Raw genomic sequence first — 23724 nt, forward strand, 5'->3', positions numbered from 1 at the left:
TTACTAGAATATAGAAGAATATTGGAGAATATACTAGAATATAGCAGAATATACCAGAATATACTTGAATATACCAGAATATACCATAATATTACTCGAATATGGAAGAATATACGAGAATATACCATAATATTACTAGAATATAGAAGAATATACCAGAATATACCATAATATTACTAGAATATAGAAGAATATACCAGAATATACCAGAATATACCTGAATATACTAGAATATACCAGAATATACTAGAATATAACAGAACATACCATAATATTACTAGAGTATAGAAGAATATACGAGAATATACCAGAATATACCATAATATTACTAGAATATAGAAGAATATACGAGAAAATACCAGAATATACTAGAATATAGCATAATATACCAGAATATGCCAGAATATACCATAATATTACTAGAATATAGAAGAATATACGCGAATATACCTGAATATACTACTATATATACCAGAATATGCCAGAATATACCATAATATTACTAGAATATACCAGAATATACCAGAATATACCAGAATATACCAGAATATACCAGAATATACCATAATATACCACAATATTACTCGAATATAGAAGAATATACGAGAATATACCTGAATATACTAGAATATACTAGAATATAGCAGAATATACCAGAATATACTTGAATATACCAGAATATACCACAATATTACTCGAATATAGAAGAATATACGAGAATATACGATAATATTACTAGAATATAGGAGAATATACCAGAATATTCCATAATATTACTAGAATATAGAAGAATATTGGAGAATATACTAGAATATAGCAGAATATACCAGAATATACTTGAATATAGCATAATATACCAGAATATGCCAGAATATACCATAATATTACTAGAATATAGAAGAATATAAGCGAATATACTAGAATATAGCAGAATATACCAGAATATACTAGAATATAGCATAATATTCCAGAATATGCCAGAATATACCATAATATTACTAGAATATAGAAGAATATAAGCGAATATACTAGAATATAGCAGAATATACCAGAATATACTTGAATATACCAGAATATACCATAATATTACTCGAATATAGAAGAATATACGAGAATATACTAGAATATATTAGAATATACCAGAATATACCAGAATATTCCAGAATATACAATAATATTACTAGAATATAGAAGAATATACGAGTATATACCTGAATATATTAGAATATACCAGAATATACCAGAATATACCATAATATACCATAATATTACTCGAATATAGAAGAATATACGAGAATATACCTGAATATACTAGAATATACTAGAATATAGCAGAATATACCAGAATATACCATAATATTACTAGAATATAGAAGAATATTGGAGAATATACTAGAATATAGCACAATATACCAGAATATACTTGAATATACCAGAATATACCATAATATTACTCGAATATGGAAGAATATACGAGAATATACCATAATATTACTAGAATATAGAAGAATATACCAGAATATACCATAATTTTACTAGAATATAGAAGAATATACCAGAATATACCATAATACTACCAGAATATACCAGAATATACCTGAATATACTAGAATATACCAGAATATACTAGAATATACCAGAATATACCTTAATATTACTAGAATATAGAAGAATATACGAGAATATACCAGAATATACCATAATATTACTAGAATATAGAAGAATATACGAGAAAATACCAGAATATACTAGAATATAGCATAATATACCAGAATATGCCAGAATATACCATAATATTACTAGAATACAGAAGAATATACGAGAATATACCTGAATATACTAGAATATAGCAGAATATAATATAATATACGAGAATATAGCAGAATATGCCAGAATATACCATAATATTACTAGAATATAGAAGAATATACGAGAAAATACCAGAATATACTAGAATATAGCATAATATACCAGAATATGCCAGAATATACCATAATATTACTAGAATATAGAAGAATATACGCGAATATACCTGAATATACTACTATATATACCAGAATATGCCAGAATATACCATAATATTACTAGAATATAGAAGAATATACGCGAATATACATGAATATACTAGTATATAGCAGAATATGCCAGAATATACCATAATATTACTCGAATATAGAAGAATATACGAGAATATACCTGAATATACTAGAATATACCAGAATATACGAGAATATAGCAGAATATGCCAGAATATACCATAATATTACTAGAATACAGAAGAATATACTAGAATATAGCAGAATATAATATAATATACGAGAATATAGCAGAATATGCCAGAATATACCATAATATTACTAGAATATAGAAGAATATACGAGAAAATACCAGAATATACTAGAATATAGCATAATATACCAGAATATGCCAGAATATACCATAATATTACTAGAATATAGAAGAATATACGCGAATATACCTGAATATACTACTATATATACCAGAATATGCCAGAATATACCATAATATTACTAGAATATAGAAGAATATACGCGAATATACATGAATATACTAGTATATAGCAGAATATGCCAGAATATACCATAATATTACTCGAATATGGAAGAATATACGAGAATATACCATAATATTACTAGAATATAGAAGAATATACCAGAATATACCATAATTTTACTAGAATATAGAAGAATGTTCAGCCGCGAGTTAAACAAAAGATCCCCTTGAAAATCCGCGGCACCGCTATTTCAAGGTGGGACCAGGGACCGATCCCTTCAAGAATAGTTTAATAGTTTTACTCGCGACTGACAAATCGGCACATCCCAACATTTGGCGTGCAGATGGTATACACGTTTTATGACACGGGCCTCTAGGGCTGTTTTTGAGAAAGTCGCCTTCACGAAACCTTTCTTAATTGCCCATTAGAATTTTCCTCGCGCCCTCAACAGCCAACCGTACTGTCATAAAACGTGGACCTACAAAGGTGGCATCGCGGGACCATCCGACGGTCCCTGGCCGATGAACATCGGGCCCACAGCTGTGATTTCGCCCGCCGAAATCCAGCGACGTTGCCACCCCGAAATGGAATACCCCCACTCCACGCCAACGCACCCCGAGTGCATGGAGAGTTGGGGTAAAACTTTTAGTCTAAATGCAACTCCCGCAAAGGCAACATCGAGATTAGACTCCGGAACTCGTCAACACGCGGACCAGCCGCTATAGTTCCGTTTGCTCCTTGCAGCATTAAATTCCAAATTTATATTTACCATCCTTATCATCCGAAAGGATCGTAAGGTCGCGCCGAGTAGCGTCGTCGAAACACCCTCGATTGAGGAATTTACGCCTCCTCATAGATTCTACGACAGAGTCTACGCCGCGAAAGGTGCCCGCTCCGTCGGAAAGTACATTGGTCCTTCGAGCCGGATCATCAGTGCCGTGTGATCCAAAAAAAAAAAAATAAATGACACTGAGTGACAGTTACAGTGGACAAAAGACTTTGTGAACGTGATTCAACGCAGCCTTGCGCATCGTTTACAACGGGACAACACCTGCAATCGGGAGATCCTGTCTGGACCAACCAGCATCCCAACAACTTGCAGTATCCCGGATTACCAAGGGCTGGACCAACCAGCATCTGGAAGGTCGCAGTTTGTGGGCCAAGCAATTGACGATTTGGGTCAACGCCAGGTGTCTGACACCAGTTCACCATCCTGAATTCAGCGCATCAAAGGTAGGCTCGTTTTTCGTTCGTCAATCTCCCAAAACATCTCCTTCATCACAAAATGCCTATGACAAACCCATCCTTGTCTCAAGCAACGGCTCTCAGCACTTTAAAGCGTAAGCGCGGCAGTGTAATCGGTCAGATTACGGCATTCTCGAAATTCTTAGATTCCGTCGATACCGAACAACCACCTGACATAGATCTTATAAAAATGCATTTGAACGGTCTCATTGAATTTTGGAAGCGTTTCGATGATATACAATCCGAGCTAGAGGCATTAGACGAAAACCAGGAACCTCGCCGATACGAGATACAAAACGAGTACTACGCGATAGTTGTCAGAGCCAACAAAATAATAGAAAAGGCGCAACCAACTTTGCCCCAACGTCGCGGAACAGTCGAGTCACTCGCGACATCGGTAACTGCTCCGATGGCAATCAAGTTACCAGAAATGCGGTTGCCATCGTTCGACGGAAACATCGAAGATTGGGTATCATATTTCGACACATTCAAATCAACGATTGACTCGAATGAAAATCTGACTCCGTTGCAAAAACTGCAGTACCTCCGTTCAACCTTACACGGAAAGGCGTTGAAGTGCATCTCCGCGTTAAACACGACAGACGCGAATTATTACGATGCAATAGAACTGCTCAAAAAGAAGTACGATTGTCCGCGGAGAATAATCTTAAAACATTGCGACGCAATTAGGGATTATCCGAGATTAGTAAAGGACACTCCAGAGGCGTTAGACGATCTCGTGAACTCGGTCAACCAGCATCTACGAGCCTTGAAAAATCTAGGAGAAGACTTCACAAGATGTAACGGCTCTTTAATATCAATGATATTATCCAAGGTTAGCAGCGACACTGCATGGCTTTGGGAACTAACGATAAAAGGCAAAAACATGCCGTCGTACACGGACCTCTTGGATTTTCTCGAGAAACGCGCAAGTTGCGCACAAACTGGACCATCCAGTGCCTCCGCGGTGCCATTACGCCCTAGACCGAATTTTACAAGCTATCCGCAATCGACACGCCCCAGCGCGAACTTCACAAGCCATCCGCAGTCAACAAGACCACCCGCCAGATCACACGCTTTCGTAACGAGTAAAACACGTCAGACCGCCGATAACAAATCAAAAAACGCGTCGAATTTTAACGAAACGCGTCCAAATTCACAACCGAAGGAGTGCCCGATCTGCTACGGAGATCATAGCACATGGGGTTGCGAAAAATTCCGCGGAATGACTCCCGAAAAACGCAAGTTCGCCGTTGAAAGGGCCAAATTATGCACCAACTGCCTACACCCAGGGCATAGCGCGCAAAATTGCGATCGAGGTTCATGCCGAATATGTCAGCTACGACACCACACGTTGCTTCATCACTTCGAGCAGCAAGCGTCAACAAGCGGAACAATAAACGCTCAATCCGATACAGAATGACGGCTAAGACACAGAGAACAAAACGGAACGGGCTACCATCGAGCGTTCACCATAAACGCAATCACAAACGAAATTTTAGTTACGGCACAAATCCAGATCTTCAACAAAAATAAACGTCCGATAGATTGTCGAGCATTAATCGACACTTGCGCATCGATTAACTTAATTTCTGAACGCCTTGCTCAAAAAATCAACATCCCGCGGATGAAATGCTCGGTTCCCATTGGTTCTCTGAACGCTATGACCACTGTAGCAACCCACGCACTGAAGGCTACTATAGCTTCGCGAGTAAGCAATTACCAACGTTCGCTTACGTTCCTCATTGTGAACGACATCGCGCCTTTCGTTCCAGATCAAGAGATTGATCGCGGAACAATAAAAATTCCGCCGAATCTGCACCTTGCAGATCCGGAATTCCATCGACCGGCACCGATCGATTTGTTATTAGGATCCGGAACAGCCCTCTCAATCTTATGCGTCGGCCAAATTGTCTTGTCACGCCCAGATGAGTCCGATCTCTACCTTCAAAAATCGCAACTCGGTTGGGTCATCGGGGGGAGCGCGCCAGTCACTTCTCCTGCTCATGGCACACTTTGCCACGCGACCACCGCGTTACAATTCGACCTCACCCGTTTCTGGGAGGTTGAAGAAGGCCCACAAAGACAGCATCTGTCTGAATCTGATATAATTTGCGAAAGCCATTTCCAAGAACACACAGTTCGGAATCGTGACGGCAGATACGTCGTGGCTTTACCTTTCAACGAGAAATTGTCGCGTCTCGGAGACTCCAAGGTACAAGCGAAAAAAAGACTCCATTCATTGGAGCGAAAACTCCAACGAGAACCCGCACTCAAGCAAGAGTATCACGCGGTGATCCAAGAATACCTTGACCTCGGACACATGAGCGAACTGCCACAGGAACAACAGTCACCTGAGGGGTATTACCTACCACATCACGGGGTCGTTAAGGTCACCAGTGACACAACCAAACTCCGCGTAGTCTTCGACGGTTCTGCCACGACTAATTCAGGCATAGCATTAAATGACGCTCTCCACACCGGTCCAAAAATTCAAGACGATCTACTCCACATTTTATTAAGATTCCGCATTCATCGATACGTACTGACGGGAGACATTGAAAAGATGTACCGACAGTTCCTTGTACGTCCGGAAGACAGGAAATTTCAGCGTATCCTCTGGCGCGATACTACGGGTTCTATTAAAACTTATGAGCTGAATACTGTGACATTTGGACTATCTGCTGCACCATATCTTGCAATTCGCTGTTTGACACAGCTCAGTCGAGACGAAGGCCACCGCTTTCCTCAAGCCGGCAAGATTTTATTGCGTGACTTTTACGTGGATGACGTTCTGACCGGTACATCGACCATAGAAGAGGCATTATCCTTACGCGAAGACCTCACACAAATACTCAAGACCGCAAGACTGACAATACGACAATGGGCATCTAATGACCTTACTCTTCTGACTGGCTTGCCCGAGCAGGCCATTAACAAAAAATTATACCTGGGAGAGTCATCCACTCTCAAAACCTTAGGGATTGTCTGGAATTCCTCAAACGACTCTATTACGTACGCAGTCGAAACTTGCTCTCCACCATCACGTTCGACCAAACGCAGTATCACCTCAGAAATAGCAAAGATATATGATCCACTAGGGCTGCTCGGGCCAGTAATTATTACGGCAAAAATGCTACTACAAAGGATCTGGACCATAAAGGTTGACTGGGACGAGTCGCTGCCAATGGATATCCATACCGAATGGATAAGTTTTTATAATAAATTGCCAGCGCTGAACAACATCACGTTCCCGCGACGCACAATCATTGAATCGCCAAGAAAAGTCGAACTACACGGTTTTAGTGACGCAAGCGAAAAGGCCTACGGAGCATGCCTCTACCTGCGTACAACCGACTCACGCGGTCACACCGAGACAACTCTTTTGTTCGCTAAATCCAAGGTCGCCCCATTGAAAACGATCTCAATACCACGACTCGAATTATGTGGAGCACTTCTGCTAACCTCTCTTGTCGAGACCGCAAAACAAGCGCTACCTGTGGAAATACATAAAACCATCTATTGGACCGACTCCACCATTGTTCTCCATTGGGTGAAGACATCTCCACACACTCTAAAAACCTTCGTGGCTAACAGAGTGTCGGAAATTCAAGGGCGCACAGCTATCGCAGATTGGCGACACGTACCCACTGCCGACAACCCGGCCGATCTTATCTCGCGAGGTCAATCACCAGAAGACTTCCTTCAACCTTCTATCTGGCAACACGGTCCGACTTGGCTCAACGAAGAAGAATCTTTCTGGCCCACTACCGGACTACCTCAACCAGAGACAATCCCAGAACAAAGGGTCGCGATTTGTCTCAAAGCATTAATTTGCGACACCACGATTCTGGACAACTGCTCCTCATGGGGAAAGCTTCAAAGAATCATCGCGCGCTGTCTCCGATGGAAAGGATCTAACACCACCAAAGGAAGTCTGACATCCTCCGAACTAAGATACGCCCACGACGTAATCATCAAACTGATACAAAGACAACACTTTGCAGAAGAATTGCGCTGCCTCTCGAGAAGCGAAATAGGCGTTAAGGGTAAGCTGCAACAACTGAACCCATTCATCGACAAAGACGGAATTCTGCGAGTAGGAGGCCGTCTGAAGAATTCGCGAATTCCATTCGCGCAAAAACATCCCATCGTCCTCCCAAAGGCTCGAATCACGGCATTAATAATAGAACACGAGCATCGAATACAATTACACGCTGGTACACAGGCTACCCTATACGCGATTAGACGCCGTTATTGGCCCATCGACGGTCGGAGTCAGGTAGGGAAAACCATCAGAAACTGCGTCCGCTGCTACCGTGTCCAACCGCCGCCAACACAATACGTGATGGGCGACCTACCTGAGGCTCGAGTCACCGACTCACGCCCATTTGCAAACGTCGGCGTTGATTATTGCGGTCCCTTTTTCATAAAGGAGCGACGGTACCGAAGTCGAACCCACATTAAAGTATATGTCGCAGTTTTCGTTTGCCTCTCAGTAAAAGCCATTCACCTAGAATTGGTTAGCGATCTTACCTCCGAAGCATTTATAGCAGCCCTACGTCGTTTCATTGCTAGACGAGGTCATTGTATTAACATTTACTCTGACAATGGCACCAATTTCGTCGGCGCCAACAACGAGCTTCGAGACCTCCGCGAACTTTTGCAGTCCGATGACCACAACGAGAAGGTCAAAACCTTTCTTGCTGACCGATCCATCACGTGGAATTTTATTCCTCCATTAACACCTCACTTCGGCGGCATCTGGGAAGCGGCCGTGAAATCATTCAAGCGTCATTTCTGGCGTATCGCAGGTGCTGAACGATTTACATTTGAAGTGTTCAACACTTTAATTATTGAGATAGAAGCCGTTCTAAATTCACGTCCTTTAACTCCCATTTCATCAGACCCAAATGACACCCTTGTCCTAACTCCTGGCCATTTCCTGATTGGCGACTCGTTAACGAGTCTGCGCGAGCGCGATTTCAGGGATGTGCCATCAAACAGACTTTCAACCTGGCAACATATCCAGAAACTAAAGCAGCATTTCTGGAACCGATGGTACAAGGAGTACCTAAACGAGATGACGAGTCGTTCGAGATGGTCCAGCGGTACACACCCCATCAAGGAGGGCACCATCGTGCTCTTGAGGGAGGACAACGTACCACCGATGCAGTGGCCACTCGGGAGAGTCATCAAGGTCTACCCCGGATCTGATGGCATAGTTCGAGCTGCAACAGTGAGAACAGCCACAACCACACTCGATCGGGGCGTAAAACGGCTTGTACCGTTACCGAACCAGCCAGAGGAGGAACCACGGGATCCAACATCGACGTCAAGAACGCGCGATCCCTCAACCGATAATAACTAATTTATCGTAATCGCTAAGCTTTAGCTCATAAGATAGTTTACTTGTTCATTCTAGTACTTCAAACCTAGCGTATCTTTAATCCTATATAGATTTATTTTGATCGCGAGTCTCTCAACGGGGGGAGGATGTTCAGCCGCGAGTTAAACAAAAGATCCCCTTGAAAATCCGCGGCACCGCTATTTCAAGGTGGGACCAGGGACCGATCCCTTCAAGAATAGTTTAATAGTTTTACTCGCGACTGACAAATCGGCACATCCCAACATTTGGCGTGCAGATGGTATACACGTTTTATGACACGGGCCTCTAGGGCTGTTTTTGAGAAAGTCGCCTTCACGAAACCTTTCTTAATTGCCCATTAGAATTTTCCTCGCGCCCTCAACAGCCAACCGTACTGTCATAAAACGTGGACCTACAAAGGTGGCATCGCGGGACCATCCGACGGTCCCTGGCCGATGAACATCGGGCCCACAGCTGTGATTTCGCCCGCCGAAATCCAGCGACGTTGCCACCCCGAAATGGAATACCCCCACTCCACGCCAACGCACCCCGAGTGCATGGAGAGTTGGGGTAAAACTTTTAGTCTAAATGCAACTCCCGCAAAGGCAACATCGAGATTAGACTCCGGAACTCGTCAACACGCGGACCAGCCGCTATAGTTCCGTTTGCTCCTTGCAGCATTAAATTCCAAATTTATATTTACCATCCTTATCATCCGAAAGGATCGTAAGGTCGCGCCGAGTAGCGTCGTCGAAACACCCTCGATTGAGGAATTTACGCCTCCTCATAGATTCTACGACAGAGTCTACGCCGCGAAAGGTGCCCGCTCCGTCGGAAAGTACAAAGAATATACCAGAATATACCATAATAATACCAGAATATAGAAAAATATACCAGAATATACCAGAATATACCTGAATATACTAGAATATACCAGAATATACTAGAATATACCAGAATATACTAGAATATACCAGAATATACAATAATATTACTAGAATATAGAAGAATATACGAGAATATACCAGAATATACCATAATATTACTAGAATATAGAAGAATATACGAGAAAATACCAGAATATACTAGAATATAGCATAATATACCAGAATATGCCAGAATATACCATAATATTACTAGAATATAGAAGAATATACGCAAATATACCTGAATATACTACTATATATACCAGAATATGCCAGAATATACCATAATATTACTAGAATATAGAAGAATATTGGAGAATATACTAGAATATAGCAGAATATACCAGAATATACTTGAATATACCAGAATATACAATAATATTACTCGAATATGGAAGAATATACGAGAATATACCATAATATTACTAGAATATAGAAGAATATACCAGAATATACCATAATATTACTAGAATATAGAAGAATATACCAGAATATACCATAATACTACTAGAATATAGAAAAATATACCAGAATATAACAGAATATACCTGAATATACTAGAATATACCAGAATATACTAGAATATACCAGAATATACCATAATATTACTAGAATATAGAAGAATATACGAGAATATACCAGAATATACAATAATATTACTAGAATATAGAAGAATATACGAGAAAATACCAGAATATACTAGAATATAGCATAATATACCAGAATATGCCGGAATATACCATAATATTACTAGAATATAGAAGAATATACGCAAATATACCTGAATATACTACTATATATACCAGAATATGCCAGAATATACCATAATATTACTAGAATATAGAAGAATATACGCGAATATACATGAATATACTAGTATATAGCAGAATATACCAGAATATACCATAATATTACTCGAATATAGAAGAATATACGAGAATATACCAAAATATACTAGAATATAGCAGAATGTAATAGAATATACGAGAATATAGCAGAATATGCCAGAATATACCATAATATTACTAGAATACAGAAGAATATACGAGAATATACCAGAATATACTAGAATATAGCATAATATACCAGAATATGCCAGAATATACCATAATATTACTAGAATATAGAAGAATATACGCGAATATACCTGAATATACTACTATATATACCAGAATATGCCAGAATATACCATAATATTACTAGAATATAGAAGAATATACGCGCATATACATGAATATACTAGTATATAGCAGAATATGCCAGAATATACCATAATATTACTCGAATATAGAAGAATATACGAGAATATACCTGAATATACTAGAATATACCAGAATATACCAGAATATACCAGAATATACCATAATATACCATAATATTACTCGAATATAGAAGAATATACGAGAATATACCTGAATATACTAGAATATACTAGAATATAACAGAATATACCAGAATATACTTGAATATACCAGAATATACCAGAATATACCATAATATACCATAATATTACTCGAATATAGAAGAATATGCGAGAATATACCTGAATATACTAGAATATACTAGAATATAGCAGAATATACCAGAATATACTTGAATATACCAGAATGTACCATAATATTACTCAAATATAGAAGAATATACGAGAATATACGATAATATTACTAGAATATAGGAGAATATACCAGAATATACCATAATATTACTAGAATATAGAAGAATATTGGAGAATATACTAGAATATAGCAGAATATACCAGAATATACTTGAATATACCAGAATATACCATAATATTACTTGAATATGGAAGAATATACGAGAATATACCATAATATTACTCGAATATAGAAGAATATACGAGAATATACCTGAATATACTAGAATATACTAGAATATACCAGAATATACCATAATATACCATAATATTACTCGAATATAGAAGAATATACGAGAATATACCTGAATATACTAGAATATACTAGAATATAGCAGAATATACCAGAATATACTTGAATATACCAGAATATACCATAATATTACTCGAATATTGAAGAATACACGAGAATATACGATAATATTACTAGAATATAGGAGAATATATCAGAATATACCATAATATTACTAGAATATAGAAGAATATTGGAGAATATACTAGAATATAGCAGAATATACCAGAATATACTTGAATATACCAGAATATACCATAATATTACTCGAATATGGAAGAATATACGAGAATATACCATAATATTACTAGAATATAGAAGAATATACCAGAATATACCATAATATTACTAGAATATAGAAGAATATACCAGAATATACCAGAATATACCTGAATATACTAGAATATACCAGAATATACTAGAATATAACAGAATATACCATAATATTACTAGAGTATAGAAGAATATACGAGAATATACCAGAATATACCATAATATTACTAGAATATAGAAGAATATACGAGAAAATACCAGAATATACTAGAATATAGCATAATATACCAGAATATGCCAGAATATACCATAATATTACTAGAATATAGAAGAATATACGCCAATATACCTGAATATACTACTATATATACCAGAATATGCCAGAATATACCATAATATTACTAGAATATACCAGAATATACCAGAATATACCAGAATATACCAGAATATACCAGAATATACCATAATATACCACAATATTACTCGAATATAGAAGAATATACGAGAATATACCTGAATATACTAGAATATACTAGAATATAGCAGAATATACCAGAATATACTTGAATATACCAGAATATACCATAATATTACTCGAATATAGAAGAATATACGAGAATATACGATAATATTACTAGAATATAGGAGAATATACCAGAATATACCATAATATTACTAGAATATAGAAGAATATTGGAGAATATACTAGAATATAGCAGAATATACCAGAATATACTTGAATATAGCATAATATACCAGAATATGCCAGAATATACCATAATATTACTAGAATATAGAAGAATATAAGCGAATATACTAGAATATAGCAGAATATACCAGAATATACTAGAATATAGCATAATATTCCAGAATATGCCAGAATATACCATAATATTACTAGAATATAGAAGAATATAAGCGAATATACTAGAATATAGCAGAATATACCAGAATATACTTGAATATACCAGAATATACCATAATATTACTCGAATATAGAAGAATATACGAGAATATACTAGAATATATTAGAATATACCAGAATATACCAGAATATTCCAGAATATACAATAATATTACTAGAATATAGAAGAATATACGAGTATATACCAGAATATATTAGAATATACCAGAATATACCAGAATATACCATAATATACCATAATATTACTCGAATATAGAAGAATATACGAGAATATACCTGAATATACTAGAATATACTAGAATATAGCAGAATATACCAGAATATACCATAATATTACTAGAATATAGAAGAATATTGGAGAATATACTAGAATATAGCACAATATACCAGAATATACTTGAATATACCAGAATATACCATAATATTACTCGAATATGGAAGAATATACGAGAATATACCATAATATTACTAGAATATAGAAGAATATACCAGAATATACCATAATTTTACTAGAATATAGAAGAATATACCAGAATATACCATAATACTACCAGAATATAGAAAAATATACCAGAATATACCAGAATATACCTGAATATACTAGAATATACCAGAATATACTAGAATATACCAGAATATACCATAATATTACTAGAATATAGAAGAATATACGAGAATATACCAGAATATACCATAATATTACTAGAATATAGAAGAATATACGAGAAAATACCAGAATATACTAGAATATAGCATAATATACCAGAATATGCCAGAATATACCATAATATTACTAGAATACAGAAGAAAATACGAGAATATACCTGAATATACTAGAATATAGCAGAATATAATATAATATACGAGAATATAGCAGAATATGCCAGAATATACCATAATATTACTAGAATATAGAAGAATATACGAGAAAATACCAGAATATACTAGAATATAGCATAATATACCAGAATATGCCAGAATATACCATAATATTACTAGAATATAGAAGAATATACGCGAATATACCTGAATATACTACTATATATACCAGAATATGCCAGAATATACCATAATATTACTAGAATATAGAAGAATATACGCGAATATACATGAATATACTAGTATATAGCAGAATATGCCAGAATATACCATAATATTACTCGAATATAGAAGAATATACGAGAATATACCTGAATATACTAGAATATACCAGAATATACGAGAATATAGCAGAATATGCCAGAATATACCATAATATTACTAGAATACAGAAGAATATACTAGAATATAGCAGAATATAATATAATATACGAGAATATAGCAGAATATGCCAGAATATACCATAATATTACTAGAATATAGAAGAATATACGAGAAAATACCAGAATATACTAGAATATAGCATAATATACCAGAATATGCCAGAATATACCATAATATTACTAGAATATAGAAGAATATACGCGAATATACATGAATATACTAGTATATAGCAGAATATGCCAGAATATACCATAATATTACTCGAATATGGAAGAATATACGAGAATATACCATAATATTACTAGAATATAGAAGAATATACCAGAATATACCATAATTTTACTAGAATATAGAAGAATATACCAGAATATACCATAATAATACCAGAATATAGAAAAATATACCAGAATATACCAGAATATACCTGAATATACTAGAATATACCAGAATATACTAGAATATACCAGAATATACTAGAATATACCAGAAATATACAATAATATTACTAGAATATAGAAGAATATACGAGAATATACCAGAATATACCATAATATTACTAGAATATAGAAGAATATACGAGAAAATACCAGAATGTACTAGAATATATCATAATATACCAGAATATGCCAGAATATACCATAATATTACTAGAATATAGAAGAATATACGCAAATATACCTGAATATACTACTATATATACCAGAATATGCCAGAATATACCATAATATTACTAGAATATAGAAGAATATTGGAGAATATACTAGAATATAGCAGAATATACCAGAATATACTTGAATATACCAGAATATACAATAATATTACTCGAATATGGAAGAATATACGAGAATATACCATAATATTACTAGAATATAGAAGAATATACCAGAAATATACCATAATATTACTAGAAATATAGAAGAATATACCAGAATATACCATAATACTACTAGAATATAGAAAAATATACAGAATATAACAGAATATACTTGAATATACTAGAATATACCAGAATATACTAGAATATACCAGAATATACCATAATATTACTAGAATATAGAAGAATATACGAGAATATACCAGAATATACCATAATATTACTAGAATATAGAAGAATATACGAGAAAATACCAGAATATACTAGAATATAGCATAATATACCAGAATATGCCAGAATATACCATAACATTACTAGAATATAGAAGAATATACGCAAATATACCTGAATATACTACTATATATACCAGAATATGCCAGAATATACCATAATATTACTAGAATATAGAAGAATATACGCGAATATACATGAATATACTAGTATATAGCAGAATATACCAGAATATACCATAATATTACTCGAATATAGAAGAATATACGAGAATATACCAAAATATACTAGAATATAGCAGAATGTAATAGAATATACGAGAATATAGCAGAATGTGCCAGAATATACCATAATATTACTAGAATACAGAAGAATATACGAGAATATACCAGAATATACTAGAATATAGCATAATATACCAGAATATGCCAGAATATACCATAATATTATAATATTACTAGAATATAGAAGAATATACGCCAATATACCTGAATATACTACTATATATACCAGAATATGCCAGAATATACCATAATATTACTAGAATATAGAAGAATATACGCGCATATACATGAATATACTAGTATATAGCAGAATATGCCAGAATATACCATAATATTACTCGAATATAGAAGAATATACGAGAATATACCTGAATATACTAGAATATACCAGAATATACCAGAATATACCAGAATATACCATAATATACCATAATATTACTCGAATATAGAAGAATATACGAGAATATACCTGAATATATTAGAATATACTAGAATATAGCAGAATATACCAGAATATACTTGAATATACCAGAATATAGCATAATATTACTCGAATATTGAAGAATATACGAGAATATACGATAATATTACTAGAATATAGGAGAATATTTCAGAATATACCATAATATTACTAGAATATAGAAGAATATTGGAGAATATACTAGAATACAGCAGAATATACCAGAATATACTTGAATATACCAGAATATACCATATTATTACTCGAATATAGAAGAATATACGAGAATATACGATAATATTACTAGAATATAGGAGAATATACCAGAATATACCATAATATTACTAGAATATAGAAGAATATTGGAGAATACACTAGAATATAGCAGAATATACCAGAATATACTTGAATATACCCGAATATACCATAATATTACTCGAATATAGAAGAATATACGAGAATATACGATAATATTACTAGAATATAGGAGAATATACCAGAATATACCATAATATTACTAGAATATAGAAGAATATAATATAATATACGAGAATATAGCAGAATATGCCAGAATATACCATAATATTACTAGAATATAGAAGAATATACGAGAATATACCTGAATATACTAGAATATAGCAGAATATGCCAGAATATACCATAATATTACTCGAATATAGAAGAATATACGAGAATATACCTGAATATACTAGAATATACTAGAATATAGCAGAATATACCAGAATATACTTGAATATACCAGAATATACCATAATATTACTCGAATATAGAAGAATATACGAGAATATACCTGAATATACTAGAATATACCAGAATATACCAGAATATACCAGAATATACCATAATATACCATAATATTACTCGAATATAGAAGAATATACGAGAATATACCTGAATATACTAGAATATACCAGAATATACTAGAATATACCTGAATATACCATAATATTACTAGAATATAGAAGAATATACGAGAATATACCAGAATATACCATAATATTACTAGAATATAGAAGAATATACGAGAAAATACGAGAATATACTAGAATATAGCATAATATACCAGAATATGCCAGAATATACCATAATATTACTAGAATATAGAAGAATATACGCAAATATACCTGAATATACTACTATATATACCAGAATATGCCAGAATATACCATAATATTACTAGAATATAGAAGAATATACGCGAATATACCTGAATATACTAGTATATAGCAGAATATACCAGAATATACCATAATATTACTCGAATATAGAAGAATATACGAGAATATACCAAAATATACTAGAATATAGCAGAATGTAATCGAATATACGAGAATATAGCAGAATATGCCAGAATATACCATAATATTACTAGAATACAGAAGAATATACGAGAATATACCAGAATATACTAGAATATAGCATAATATACCAGAATATGCCAGAATATACCATAATATTACTAGAATATAGAAGAATATACGCGAATATACCTGAATATACTACTATATATACCAGAATATGCCAGAATATACCATAATATTACTAGAATATAGAAGAATATACGCGCATATACATGAATATACTAGTATATAGCAGAATATGCCAGAATATACCATAATATTACTCGAATATAGAAGAATATACGAGAATATACCTGAATATACTAGAATATACTAGAATATAGCAGAATATACCAGAATATACTTGAATATACCAGAATATAGCATAATATTACTCGAATATTGAAGAATATACGAGAATATACGATAATATTACTAGAATGTAGGAGAATATTTCAGAATATACCATAATATTACTAGAATATAGAAGAATATTGGAGAATATACTAGAATATAGCAGAATATACCAGAATATACTTGAATATACCAGAATATACCATATTATTACTCGAATATAGAAGAATATACGAGAATATACGATAATATTACTAGAATATAGGAGAATATACCAGAATATACCATAATATTACTAGAATATAGAAGAATATTGGAGAATACACTAGAATATAGCAGAATATACCAGAATATACTTGAATATACCCGAATATACCATAATATTACTCGAATATAGAAGAATATACGAGAATATACGATAATATTACTAGAATATAGGAGAATATACCAGAATATACCATAATATTACTAGAATATAGAAGAATATTGGAGAATATACTAGAATATAGCAGAATATACCAGAATATACTTGAATATACCAGAATATACTATAATATTACTCGAATATGGAAGAATATACGAGAATATACCATAATATTACTAGAATATAGAAGAATATACCAGAATATACCATAATATTACTAGAATATAGAAGAATATAATATAATATACGTGAATATAGCAGAATATGCCAGAATATACCATAATATTACTAGAATATAGAAGAATATACGAGAATATACCTGAATATACTAGAATATAGCAGAATATGCCAGAATATACCATAATATTACTCGAATATAGAAGAATATACGAGAATATACCTGAATATACTAGAATATACTAGAATATAGCAGAATATACCAGAATATACTTGAATATACCAGAATATACCATAATATTACTCGAATATAGAAGAATATACGAGAATATACCTGAATATACTAGAATATACCAGAATATACCAGAATATACCAGAATATACCATAATATACCATAATATTACTCGAATATAGAAGAATATACGAGAATATACCTGAATATACTAGAATATACCAGAATATACTAGAATATACCAGAATATACCATAATATTACTAGAATATAGAAGAATATACGCAAATATACCTGAATATACTACTATATATACCAGAATATGCCAGAATATACCATAATATTACTAGAATATAGAAGAATATACGCGAATATACCTGAATATACTAGTATATAGCAGAATATACCAGAATATACCATAATATTACTCGAATATAGAAGAATATACGAGAATATACCAAAATATACTAGAATATAGCAGAATGTAATAGAATATGCGAGAATATAGCAGAATATGCCAGAATATACCATAATATTACTAGAATACAGAAGAATATACGAGAATATACCAGAATATACTAGAATATAGCATAATATACCAGAATATGCCAGAATATACCATAATATTACTAGAATATAGAAGAATATACGCGAATATACCTGAATATACTACTATATATACCAGAATATGCCAGAATATACCATAATATTACTAGAATATAGAAGAATATACGCGCATATACATGAATATACTAGAATATACCAGAATATACCAGAATATACCAGAATATACCATAATATACCATAATATTACTCGAATATAGAAGAATATACGAGAATATACCTGAATATACTAGAATATACTAGAATATAGCAGAATATACCAGAATATACTTGAATATACCAGAATATAGCATAATATTACTCGAATATTGAAGAATATACGAGAATATACGATAATATTACTAGAATATAGGAGAATATTTCAGAATATACCATAATATTACTAGAATATAGAAGAATATTGGAGAATATACTAGAATATAGCAGAATATACCAGGATATACTTGAATATACCAGAATATACCATATTATTACTCGAATATAGAAGAATATACGAGAATATACGATAATATTACTAGAATATAGGAGAATATACCAGAATGTACCATAATATTACTAGAATATAGAAGAATATTGGAGAATACACTAGAATATAGCAGAATATACCAGAATATACTTGAATATACCCGAATATACCATAATATTACTCGAATATAGAAGAATATACGAGAATATACGATAACATTACTAGAATATAGGAGAATATACCAGAATATACCATAATATTACTAGAATATAGAAGAATATTGGAGAATATACTAGAATATAGCAGAATATACCAGAATATACTTGAATATACCAGAATATACTATAATATTACTCGAATATGGAAGAATATACGAGAATATACCATAATATTACTAGAATATAGAAGAATATACCAGAATATACCATAATATTACTAGAATATAGAAGAATATAATATAATATACGAGAATATACCAGAATATGCCAGAATATACCATAATATTACTAGAATATAGAAGAATATACGCAAATATACCTGAATATACTACTATATATACCAGAATATGCCAGAATATACCATAATATTACTAGAATATAGAAGAATATACGCGAATATACCTGAATATACTAGTATATAGCAGAATATACCAGAATATACCATAATATTACTCGAATATAGAAGAATATACGAGAATATACCAAAATATACTAGAATATAGCAGAATGTAATAGAATATACGAGAATATAGCAGAATATGCCAGAATATACCATAATATTACTAGAATACAGAAGAATATACGAGAATATACCTGAATATACTAGAATATAGCAGAATATAATATAATATACGAGAATATAGCAGAATATGCCAGAATATACCATAATATTACTAGAATATAGAAGAATATACGAGAAAATACCAGAATATACTAGAATATAGCATAATATACCAGAATATGCCAGAATATACCATAATATTACTAGAATATAGAAGAATATACGCGAATATACCTGAATATACTACTATATATACCAGAATATGCCAGAATATACCATAATATTACTAGAATATAGAAGAATATACGCGAATATACATGAATATACTAGTATATAGCAGAATATGCCAGAATATACCATAATATTACTCGAATATAGAAGAATATACGAGAATATACCTGAATATACTAGAATATACCAGAATATACGAGAATATAGCAGAATATGCCAGAATATACCATAATATTACTAGAATACAGAAGAATATACGAGAATATACCTGAATATACTAGAATATAGCAGAATATAATATAATATACGAGAATATAGCAGAATATGCCAGAATATACCATAATATTACTAGAATATAGAAGAATATACGAGAAAATACCAGAATATACTAGAATATAGCATAATATACCAGAATATGCCAGAATATACCATAATATTACTAGAATATAGAAGAATATACGCGAATATACCTGAATATACTACTTATATATACCAGAATATGCCAGAATATACCATAATATTACTAGAATATAGAAGAATATACGCGAATATACATGAATATACTAGTATATAGCAGAATATACCAGAATATACCATAATATTACTAGAATATAGAAGAATATACGAGAATATACCTGAATATACTAGAATATAGCAGAATATGCCAGAATATACCATAAGATTACGAGAATATAGAAGAATATACGAGAATATAAATGAATATACTAGAATATAGCAGAATATACGAGAATATACCTGAATATACTAGAATATACCAGAATATACCAGAATATACCAGAATATACCATAATATACCATAATATTACTCGAATATAGAAGAATATACGAGAATATAGCTGAATATACTAGAATATACTAGAATATAGCAGAATATACCAGAATATACTTGAATATACAGAATATACCATATTATTACTCGAATATAGAAGAATATACGAGAATATACGATAATATTACTAGAATATAGGAGAATATACCAGAATATACCATAATATTACTAGAATACAGAAGAATATTGGAGAATATACTAGAATATAGCAGAATATACCAGAATATACTAGAATATAGCATAATATACCAGAATATGCCAGAATATACCATAATATTACTAGAATATACCAGAATATACCATAATATTACTCGAATATAGAAGATTATACGAGAATATACGATAATATTACTAGAATATAGGAGAATATACCAGAATATACCATAATATTACTAGAATATAGAAGAATATTGGAGAATATACTAGAATATAGCAGAATATACCAGAATATACTTGAATATACCAGAATATACCATAATATTACTCGAATATGGAAGAATATACGAGAATATACCATAATATTACTAGAATATAGAAGAATATACCAGAATATACCATAATATTAGTAGAATATAGAAGAGTATAATATAATATACGAGAATATAGCAGAATATGCCAGAATATACCATAATATTACTAGAATATAGAAGAATATACGAGAATATACCTGAATATACTAGAATATAGCAGAATATGCCAGAATATACCATAATATTACTCGAATATAGAAGAATATACGAGAATATACCTGAATATACTAGAATATACTAGAATATAACAGAATATACCAGAATATACTTGAATATACCAGAATATACCATAATATTACTCGAATATAGAAGAATATACGAGAATATACCTGAATATACTAGAATATACCAGAATATACCAGAATATACCAGAATATACCATAATATACCATAATATTACTCGAACATAGAAGAATATACGAGAATATACCTGAATATACTAGAATATACTAGAATATAGCGGAATATACCAGAATATACTTGAATATACCAGAATATACCATAATATTACTCGAATATTGAAGAATATACGAGAATATACGATAATATTACTAGAATATAGGAGAATATACCAGAATATACCATAATATTAGTAGAATATGGAAGAATATTGGAGAATATACTAGAATATAGCACAATATACCAGAATATACTTGAATATACCAGAATATACCATAATATTACTCGAATATGAAGAATATACGAGAATATACCATAATATTACTGGAATATAGAAGAATATACCAGAATATACCATAATTTTACTAGAATATAGAAGAATATACCAGAATATACCATAATACTACCAGAATATAGAAAAATATACCAGAATATACCAGAATATACCTGAATATACTAGAATATACCAGAATATACCATAATATTACTAGAATATAGAAGAATATACGAGAGTATACCAGAATATACCATAATATTACTAGAATATAGCATAATATACCAGAATATGCCAGAATATACCATAATATTACTAGAATATAGAAGAATATAAGCAAATATACCTGAATATACTACTATATATACCAGAATATGCCAGAATATACCATAATATTACTAGAATATAGAAGAATATATGCGAATATACCTGAATATACTAGTATATAGCAGAATATACCAGAATATACCATAATATTACTCGAATATTGAAGAATATACGAGAATATACCAAAATATACTAGAATATAGCAGAATGTAATAGAATATACGAGAATATAGCAGAATATGCCAGAATATACCATAATATTACTAGAATACAGAAGAATATACGAGAATATACCTGAATATACTAGAATATAGCAGAATATGATATAATATACGAGAATATAGCAGAATATGCCAGAATATACCATAATATTACTAGAATATAG

The 23724-nt window shown here is 32.2% G+C and overlaps 1 protein-coding gene across 1 annotated transcript; it reads left to right on the forward strand.

Annotated features, from left to right (window-relative positions):
* The first annotated feature begins 5423 nt into the window (after positions 1–5423).
* LOC143364765 (uncharacterized) lies at positions 5424–9131 on the forward strand. The gene has a single exon (XM_076804927.1). The coding sequence runs from the start codon at positions 5424–5426 to the stop codon at positions 9129–9131; it is 3708 nt and encodes a 1235-aa protein (XP_076661042.1).
* Positions 9132–23724: the final 14593 nt, after the last annotated feature.

Source organism: Halictus rubicundus, unplaced genomic scaffold (genome assembly GCF_050948215.1).
Source record: "Halictus rubicundus isolate RS-2024b unplaced genomic scaffold, iyHalRubi1_principal scaffold0965, whole genome shotgun sequence".
Taxonomy (NCBI): domain Eukaryota; kingdom Metazoa; phylum Arthropoda; class Insecta; order Hymenoptera; family Halictidae; genus Halictus; species Halictus rubicundus.